The sequence below is a fragment of the Colossoma macropomum genome, unplaced genomic scaffold, assembly GCF_904425465.1.
Source record: "Colossoma macropomum unplaced genomic scaffold, Colossoma_macropomum, whole genome shotgun sequence".
Lineage (NCBI taxonomy): Eukaryota > Metazoa > Chordata > Actinopteri > Characiformes > Serrasalmidae > Colossoma > Colossoma macropomum.
This window is the reverse complement of record NW_023495515.1, coordinates 1,637,501-1,647,857: the sequence shown is the minus strand read 5'-3', so window position 1 is coordinate 1,647,857 and position 10,357 is coordinate 1,637,501. Positions and strand designations below refer to the sequence as shown.

The 10,357-nt window shown below is 44.0% G+C and overlaps 1 protein-coding gene across 1 annotated transcript in view; it reads left to right on the top strand.

Annotated features, from left to right (window-relative positions):
• The first annotated feature begins 5,152 nt into the window (after nucleotides 1–5,152).
• The window catches only part of clcn2c (chloride channel 2c), a 158,002-nt gene continuing 152,797 nt past the window's right edge, over nucleotides 5,153–10,357 (top strand). Inside the window, exon 1 of the mRNA XM_036562790.1 lies at nucleotides 5,153–5,563. Within this exon, the coding sequence (XP_036418683.1) occupies nucleotides 5,513–5,563 (51 nt within the window). The 5' untranslated portion in view covers nucleotides 5,153–5,512. The remainder of the gene's footprint in view (nucleotides 5,564–10,357) is intronic.

Below are 10,357 nucleotides of genomic sequence, written 5' to 3'. Positions count from 1 at the left end.
TAAAACACCATCTAGTAAGCTGTGTGTGATGTACGTGTCTCGAAAGTGTCTTCACACTGAGAATGGTCAGCATTATTCACACTGGGAACTCACAAGTGCACAAACACACACACACATTTAATGGTTTTGTTTGATTGATAAACAAGGCTCAGTTTCTATTTGTCTCAAACACTCCAGAAGAACATAAATGAAAAGAGGTGATCAAGCTAATCATTTATACAGATTCGTAAATGTGACATCACACACGCACACATATATCCATCAAGTAGTTTTAAGTGTCTGTTGACATGTTTGCACAGTGACTTTTTATGTACACAGGAACTTGACCGGGGTTAATTGGCAGGTAGGTCCTGAGCTATGTCCACAACCATGCCCTATTCACTATATAGCGCATATAGTTCCCCAGCTGGTAGGGAGGAAACTCTCACAACCACAATTTAAAATCTCACAACTCTTGGCCCACTCAAAGTCCCTCACCATGGTGTGAGGTCTCCCAGCTCATGGCCCAGTCAAAATTTGCTAACACAGTCAAAAGTCTCCTGGCTTGTGGCCCAAATTCTGCTGCCATGTCTCAGGCTTACAGCCCAGTCTAACTCTGCAACTGTGATGTAACATCTTCCAGCTGGTGGCCCAGTCAAAATCCATGACTGCTGTAAAAGTCTTTTGGCACATGCCCCAGGCTAACTACACTACCAAGTTAAAATACCTCCTAGCTCGTGGGCTACTTTAACTAAATTACCATGTTGAAAAGTCTCCCGGCTTGTGGACCAGTCAAATTCGGCAACTGTGAAGAAAAGTCTCCCAGCTCATGGTCCTGTCAAACTTCGCTAACACAGTGAAAATTTCTTTCAGCTTTGGCCCAATCAAATGCTGCTATTGTGGTTAAAAGTCTCCCAACTTGTGGCCCAAATTATGCTACCATGGTGAAAAGTATTCTGGTTTGCAGCCCAGTCGTACTCCACTACCAAGGTGAAAAGTATCAGGCTTGCAGCCAAGTCATACTCTGGTATCACTGTGAAAAGTCTCAGGCTTGTGACCAACTCAGTATTTCTCCACTACCGTGATTAAAAAAGTGTCCCGGCTTGTGGTCCGGTCAAACTCTGCTATTGTCCTGTGAAGTCTCCTGGCTCACTCCTCAGATTAATCCACTACTGCGTTAAAAAAATCTCTTAGCTGGCACCCCCTCAAACTTAATGACAATGGTGAAAAGTCTCCTAGTTAGTGGCCCGGTCAAACTCCGCAACCATGGTCAAAAGTCTCCTGGTTTGTTGACCAGTCTAACTCCATCTACTAAGTTAAAAAATCTCCTAGCTACTTGCCCACTCTAACATCATTACCATAGTGAAAAATCTAACAGTTTGTGGCCTGGTCAAACTCCGCAACTACGGTAAAAATCTTCTGGCTTCTGGACCAGTCAAACTCCGCTACTGAGCTGCAAAAGTTTCCTGGCACATGCCCCAGTCTAACTCCACTACTGAGTTAAAAACCTCCTAGATGATTGCCCACTCTAACTTCATTACCATGGTGAAAAGTCTCCCAGTTGGTGGCCCGGTCAAACTCTGCAAATGTGGAAAAATGTCTTCTGGCTTGTGGATCAGTCAAACTCTGCTACTGCTATGAAAAGTTTCCTGGCATGTGGCCCAGTCAAACCCCATTGCTCTGGAGAAAAATCTCCTGGCTCATGGTCTGTTCCTGCTTTGAGAGGGCCCTCTCTGCTGGCATGGTGAAAAGTCTTCCAGTTAGTGGCCCCGTCACACTCCACTGCTGCGCTGCAAAATGTCCCGGTTCACAGTCTAGTCAAATTCTAACTTTAACTGCTACTGCAGAGAAAAAAACTTCAAGCTTGCAGCTCAGACAAACCCTGGTCCCATGGTATGAAATCTCCCAGCATGTGATCCAGTCTAACACCGCTACTGCAAAAAGAAGTCTCCAGGCTTGCGGCCCAGTCCAGCTCTGCTACTGCAGTGAAAAGTCTTGTGAAAAGTCTACCAGCTTGCTGACCAGACAAATTCTGCTACTCTGGTGAAAAGTGTCCCAGCTTGTGGTCTAGTTAAACTCTGAATATGGAAAAATATCCACACGTTGGGGGTGGATTAAAACAAATGATCAAAGCGCAGACACATGTGTGTGTCCAAAAAACATAACAAAGAATATCCAGTGCATTCCAAGGCTGGCCTTACACCATGAAACTTTGCATACAACATGCAATTTTCATGCAACTTGACAGTTACACAAAGCAATAACTTGGCTTTAGCCAAATTAGCAGAGGTTTAGGTGAGGTTATGGTATATTGCCTCCCATCATTTATGTTGATATTGCATCTTGTGGATGTGTTGCATTCATTTCTGAGGACATGCACAACTGATGCACAGGAAACACCCACACCTGGACAGATCGTCAGTGTACTGTGATGGACTGGCGATCTGTCCAGGTCTGGGTGTTTCTTTGCCTGATAGTGCTCTTTCTAGTGCTGTTTATTTTACAAATTAGTGAATAGTGAGAATCATTCAAACACAGTGCTGGAGAAGCCCTGCACAACAATACCCAATTCAGGTTCATATCAGGACTTGATTCTTAGGTAAGGAGTGTTGTGAGTTAGAAACACAAAAAATGAGCATTAGTTTGGTAATCCAGAACAGGAATTGGGAAACACTGCTCAAATTAATATGGCAGGGGATTACCATGGCTGTGCAGTGCTTTAAATAGCCGAAGTGACCAATTTTAAGGTCACGTCTGTGATGAAAGCTAATAGCCGAACAAGCAGCAAACAAAATCAGCAAAATGAAAAATCTTTCTGCTGTAGATACTTTGAGATTATTTCAGTCAGTACAGTTTTATGTTATAAGGCCAGTGACGTCACATCTGAAAAAGGCTAACATAGTATACTGTGAATAATGAGGTGCCTGAATGTGGAATAGCTTATTAGCCAATATGCATGAACTTGAATTTTTGGTTTATGGGCTGACGTCTCGGACACAAATTTAGCCGAGTTGTGCATTAGTGAAATGACTTTGTGAAGGAATACAACAGACACGTGATTCAGTCCCAGCACCAGGCCTATGGGGAAGCGCTATTAGCCAGTTTTAACAACCTAAACTGGGATATTTTGGATGGTGTGCTGGATGAAATCCCAGTTATGTTCCAGATTTAAGATTATCCTAACTCAGGTCTCTTTGGATTGCTTCTAGTTAGCAGCATCCCAGAGGTCACTCTGTGTGTACACAGGAACTTGACCAGGGTTAACTGGGCAGGTAGGTCCTGGGCTGTCAGCTGGCAAAGGGGAAACTCTCACAATCACAACCTAAAATAGTCCATCACCGTGGTGAAGTCTCCCTGGCTCATGGCCCGGTCAAACTTTGCTAACACAGTCAAAAGTCTTCCAGCTTGTGGCCCAGTCAAATACTGCTACTGTGGTTAAAAGTGTCCAGACTCATGGCCTGGTTGAACTTTGCTAACACAGTCAAAATTCTTCCAGCTTGTGGCCCAGTCAAATACTGCTACTGTGGTTAGAAGTCTCCAGGCTCATGGCCCGGTTGAACTTTGCTAACACAGTCAAAATTCTTCCAGCTTGTGGCCCAGTCAAATACTGCTACTGTGGTTAGAAGTCTCCAGGCTCATGGCCCGGTTGAATGTTGCTAACACAGTCAAAAGTCTTCCAGCTTGTGGCCCAGTCAAATGTGTTTTTCTCATTTTTTAAACTTTTCAATTTCGCTCCAATATGAAAAGAAAAACAACACTCAACCAAACGTACAAAGCTAATGTGGTAAATGTGTTTGTTGGTAGGGCTGGGCAATATGACAATATATATTGTGGCATCAGCAAAGAAGAAGACATGGGAAACATGCTTTAAAGGCAAATGCTCTTTTATTGAACAGACAGAAAGGGAAAAACCACCGCCAAAGCAGCCGAGATAGGAGGCCGGTCACTTCTAGCCATATACTTTGCACTGAAAATGCACTAACTACCCCACAGTCCAGCACAGAATGGCATAAACAACACATGTGCACATCTTTCAGCTAACAGCTACAACTTATTTACAAAGAAATGCTTCTCCTACCACGAGCATGGTGCACTGCTGTGTCTGATCCACTCAGACCAGTGCAACACACACTAACACACCACCACCACGTCAGTGTTACTGCAGTGCTGAGAATGACCCACCACCCAAATAGTACCTGCTCTGTGAGTGGAGCTGATAAAATGGACAATGAGTGTAGAAACAAGGAGATGGTGTGTCGTGCCTGACCGGTGTATATCTTTGCATATCGCCCAGATCTACTTTGTGGTAGGCCTTCAACTTCAAATCCAGCTGGACTTTTGCCCGTTAGCTGCACACAGTCTTCACTTTCTGACACAGATTAATATTTTACTCCACCGAGAGGAGAAATTCGAGCCTTTTACAGACTTTTTTCTCTAAAACAGTTGGTGAGGTAACCGTTACCTCCGGCCGTCTGAGCGGTTCAAACCGCTTTTCTCTCGCTCTGCGGGAACTCGACCGGTGAACGAACCGACTCTTTGAATCGGTCCTTTTCGATCAAGTCAACAAGTCCAACTGAGTCGAGTTTTTTCCCCAGCATCTTTCTTTCTTTGCCTCCTCCCCTCACTTTCTTTCTTTCTTTCTTTCTTCTTTGCTTTCTTTTACTTTTTCCCTTCTTTGTTTTTTCTTCACTTTCTTTCCTTCTTCTCATTTTCTTTCTCTCTTTCTTTATTTACTTTTTCCTTTACTTTTTTATTTCTTTATTTACTTTTTCCTTTATTTTTTTCTTTCCTTTGCCACTTTCTTTCTTGGCTTTGTCTTTTCTTTCTTTTACTTTTTCCCTTCTTTGTTTTTTCCTTTACTTTCTTTCCTTCCTTTCTTCACTTTCTTTAATTTTTCCTTTCTTTCTTTATTTCTTTGTTTTATCTTTCCTTTATTTTTCCCTTCTTTGTTTTTTCCTTCACTTTCTTTCCCTCATCTCCTCACTTTCTTTCTTTCTTTCTTTCTTTGCTTCACTTTCTTTCCTTTCTCTCCTTCTTTCCACATGTATTCAGTTCCTCCTGTCTTCCCTTTTCTTCTTCGTTCCCTTCTGCTTTGTTTGTGTTTGATCGAATCATTGAACCGAGTCACTCCAGGTGAACGGATCCCGGAGAGAGTCGGTTCAGTAGTTCCGGACTGAAAGTTCTCTGAAGTTAAGAGCGGACTGTACCACTGCAGTGAGCGCGCGGGGGGGGTCTCGGTGGGCGGAGGGAGAGTGTGTTCCTGCTGGTCCCGCCTCGACTCAGCTCGGGAAAACTCTTCGGGGGTATAAAATGAACGGAGAGCGCTGCATTATGCAACCGAATGAACTTCGCCTGGTGGTCTTCACGCTCTTTCACACACACCGAGTCGTAGCGCCTGCGCGCGTGCCTGAGCCCCTGTGTGTGCGCGCACGCGTGTGCGACTTTCGTTCCTGAGCTCCGGCGTGGACCGCGAGCCCTCGTCTCTCCTCTCCCTGTGTCTCGCGCTCTGAGAGCCCCGCCGGTGGAGTGAACCATGGCCGGAGACGGCACGGACCAGCGCGCGCTGCAGTACGAGCAGACTTTGGTGAGTCTGTCTGTCTGTTTGACTGTCTGTCTGTCTGTTTGTTTGTTTGTTTGTTTGTTTGTTTGTTCAGTGCAGCTCCAGCGTGTCTGCGCCGCAGCGCTCGGACTGCAGATGGTTTGTTCCTCTTCAGCTCAAACGGCTCTTTCTTGTGTTTTGTTTGGGCACGTGCATCATCTCGTGCTTGTTTTCAGTCGTTTTCGCTTCTTTTAATGTTGTCGCGCGCCTTGATCAGTTGCACAGCAGGTCGCGAGCGCGCAGATGTTTGAGTGAGTGATGAAGCAGCGACACTCAAACACCTGGAGGAGAACAAACTCTCTCTCTCTCTCTCTCTCTCTCTCTTCCCTTCTTCCCTCTTTCCTTCCCTTCCTTCTCTCCTCCTTTCTCTCTTCTTACTTTGTCAGTACTTTCTTTCTGTCCTTTATTTACTTTATTTACTTTGTCAGTCTTTCCTTCTGTCTGTCTGTCTGTCTGTCTGTCTTTTCTTTCTTTCTCTTCTTGTTTGTTTCTGTTTTTGTTTTTCTTTCTTTCTTTTTTCTTTTTTCTTTCATAATTTTCTCCTTTTTGTCTCTGTCTTTCATCCTTTCTTTCTTTCAGTCTTTTCTTTCTGTCTGTCTTTTTCTTCTTTCTTTCTTTTCTTGTTTGTTTGTTTGTTTGTTTGTTTGTTTGTTTGTTTGGGTCTTTCCTTCTTTTCTTGTTTGCCTGTATGTTTTCTTTCTTTTCTTTTCTTGTTTGTCTGTCTTTCTTTCTTCCCTTTCTTGTTTGTTTGTTTGTTTGTTTGTTTGTTTGTTTCATTCTTTCTTTCTTTCACTCTTTCTGTCCTCTTTCTTCTGTTTGTCTGTCAGTCTTTCTGTCTTTCTCTTTTCTCAACTCAACAGGTGTCTGCTTGATCTCAGAGTGAATCGATCTGATTACGATTCCTCAGTAAATGATCTCAGATTTTATTGATTCAGTTATGATCCTTTAGGAAGTCATGAAATCTCCACTTTCACCACGACTCCATTCACTTAGACTCCCCTCGAAGTCAGTTTGACGGAGCCACTTTTAAAGACTTTATCTCAGAGGAAAGTTGTTGTCTTGGCTTGTTTGCCAACAGGAGACTGTAAAGGTTTAGTCCACTGCGTCTGGCCTAACAGTGGACAAACTCACAGCATTCCTGGGTGTTGAGTCCGTGTATTTTTACCATATTTGTTCTTTGCAGCGGATATCAGGTGTCCTTTTTCGCCAGCTTGTTGTCTGTCAGACAGTGTGATGAGATCACTATCGTTTGATTGGTTTAGAGATCTCACTCTCAGTTTCCACCCTAATGAGGCTGTGGTCCCACCCACATTTAGCCCAAAAATTCTCATTGTTGTCCCCAGTTCTCTGAGGCACTACTAATCAAAAACTCAGGAAATCGCAACATTCACCAAAATATGGGTTGATCCTTTTGGTACCTTTCAAAAAATCTCTTTACAAACACTCTGCATGCAAAATTAGACAGTAGTAACTTCACACAGTAGTGAAATATGTACAATTGCAAGGATACAGTGTCACTAATGCGAAGTACCAACAGCTATATGAGTGCTAATAGCACCCCCTTGTGGAGAAACATGTACCTGCTAAATGTGAGTGAGGTAGATAGATAGGAGGGAAGTGCACGGTACTCGAGTACTTGGATAAACGCAGGGAATGGTACAAATGAGGAGGCCGGTCACTAGTTGAGGTAAGAATGGGAAAGTCCCGAACTTCAATAAAAAGAGCCGATCAGCTTGCTGGTTACATGGTTGGTGGAGAAAGACTCCCTCTCAATGTGGAGATCTGAGCAAGTGTGGTAGCCAGATGAAGCTGTGAAGTCATTTTTTTGTGCATTATTGAGCCAAACGCTACAAAGTTTTTATGAGGCTTTTGTCAGATTTTATCAGTGACATCAAATATGGTTTTTAAACGGTCATTTGACCTTCAATTTCGAGTATTTTGGTCTCTTTGCATTCAAAGAGATAGCCAGGTATACCTGGAAATAACTGCCCGGCGGCGTTGCGAAGGTGGCCTCCAAGTGATCAGACTCTCCTACATGGAGACAGTCCAGGTGCCAGTTTTCCAATACTGAAATCACTATTTGGGTACTCGCTATGTTTCATCATGGGGGTACATGACCTGTTTGTGAATAATGTTACGGTACACTTTGCTACACCGAAATACGAGTTCTTAAACGTGAGCGCGTTGCTGAGTCTGTGTTGTTAAGGACATAGCTAAGAAGGCCTAGCAGCTGTATTGCTAACTAGGCTAACTGCTCTGGCTGATGTTAGCTAGGTCCAGAAACAACGAACGTGCTGGCACATCATTCCCTGAGGAGAAAATACCTTGTTTTGAGTCCTTATCAACATCCAACGTGACACTTATTAGCTCTATTAGCTCATCTGAAGGGGCAGCCTCTGCTACTCATCCTTTTTGAGCAATGAAGCATTATATTCTGCGCAGCACCAGCGCTGTCAACCTGAAAAGGTAACCCTACAGCTTCTGGCCAAAGTCTCTATTTTGGGGGGTGTTTCGATGGTCTTTTTCCTTCTCTGCCGTTAACTTAATATCGTCTGTGAACTCTTTTGTGCACTTGAATATCAAAATTAGTCCGAATGCACTTCTAATAGACGTTAGCTGTCCGTTAAAGCTGCTTTGAGTTGAACAGCCAGGCAGGTGCCTCACTAGACTCATTAGCTTTGCAGTAATGTTGAAAGAGTGAAGTAGCTCAGCACTGTTTTGGTTCGTGATCAGTTAATATTGCATAATCAGGATACACAGCTGAATCAGCAGCACATTCTTGAAGCTCTGTGAGTGTGTGTGTGTGTGTGTGTGTGTGTGTGTGTGTGTCTGTGTGTGTGTGTGTGTGTGTGTGTAGGCTTATAAGGCTTTGTGCTTGCCTTGTCAGAGATGACAGGCCTTCACTCTGTAATGCGCATTCTCGGCGGCTATGGAACCGACCGTCCCCGCTGCAGATACAGACACACAGTGCCTTTGTCTTGCAGCTGGGTTGTGCGATGTGTGTGTTTTTGTGTAGCGAGAGGTGTGTGTTTGTGTGTAGAGATCGTGTGGGATGTTTCCCAGCTGAAAAGCTTGAAAGGATCCACAGTTCCCCAGGCAGCTCCATGCCAGCCGTGAAGTCTGAACACTCCTACAGATTCAGCATGGAGCTCACAGTGATCGCTGGGTGTCTTCTAGTCTCGCGGGGCCAGATGTGATCTCGTAATGAGAAGATGCGTCCGAAGACAACTCGTTAAATCTGCTGAAAATGAGGACAGGCACCCTCTAAAACCCACCCCCCCCAGTGCCCCTAGTTCATGCTCTTTTAACGTCCAGAGTACACAAGCAAAACAAGATAGCTAGCGAAACATTATCATGTGTTCTCTGCACCCATGGATCACATCTGCATGCGAAGTCACCTCCAGGGAACCACTTTTGAAGGTGTTAACTAAGAAAAGAGGTGTCTTGGCTTGCCTGGCCTAGCTGTGGACAAATTCTTCAGTGTTGAGTCCATGTATTTTTACCATATTTGTTCTTTATAGCGGATATCGGGTGTCCTTTCTGCAGGCTTGGTGTCTGTCGGACAGTATTTACAGGTGCACTACTGTGTTTCTGCCCAAACGTAACCCAAATATTCTCATTGTTGTCCCCAGACGCGTATTCTCGGTATGATATCGCGCCTGGCTGTGTGACACTAAGAAAGAAACCTCAGGAAATCGCAACATTCACCAAAATACGAGTTGACTCTTTTGGTACCATTCAAAAATTCTTCTCGCAAACACTCTGAATGCACAAATGTAACAGTAGTAACTGCACACAGTCGTGAAATATATAACAAGGACACAGTGTCGCTAATGCGAAGCAGCAAAAGCTATATTAGTGCTAATAGCACCCCCTAGTGGAGAAACGTCAGCCTGCTAAATGTGAGTGAGATAGACAGATAAAGGATAGGAGGGAAGTGTACACGAGTATCACATGTTGCATGCTTATTTGGAGGTTTTTGCTGGGTTTCATCTTTCGTTAAGCGTATGAACTATAGTCGTGGACTGCACCAATATGACACTGTGTTGATATTACCGTCGATACTGGCACTTAAACACAGTATCAGTATTGGCAAGGTGGATGCTGATACCTATGATTTGATACCGCAAAGCAGTTTCTGACATGCACACCTTAATAGACGGAACCTAACAACACTTCGGCGATGTGGTTTGAGAAGCAGAAGTAAAAATGCTCTTGTGTGTGATGTACTGGTTCGAATTTTTTCTAAGCTGATGGTTTCACTGATATGTTACAAATACACCAGATAAAACCAAAACAAAAAAGTAGACACCCTGCGTGTTTAAGGTGGTGACTAATTTTTTGTTCGGGGAATTTGAGAATAAAAATTGCTTCACTTCCAGGGAAGAACTGCTTCTAAAAGTCAGTGCAGGTCTTTCACAACCAATTTCTGAAAGGACACTCCGCAGGGAAGTCGTGAAACACATCAGCAGTCCATGTCTGTCTGTTTCGTCTGTTGGCCACAATTCTGAAGAGAATTTCCTGTAGACTGGAATTTTTGCTGCTGCTGGTCGACCCATATGACCGTACGCTTCTATACACCTGCAAATTCAGCTACGTCCCTCACACTGTGGCCTTTGGCATGCCCAAATGCATTCACTTCTTTTGGCCAATCATTAACGTCTGCGTTGCAACCCATTTTCCGCACACAGAATGATACATTCGCTGCACTGTACCACTTTTTCTCAATCTATGAATCCCGTCACACACCCCGCAGGTATTTATAGCCCGATCATCCTC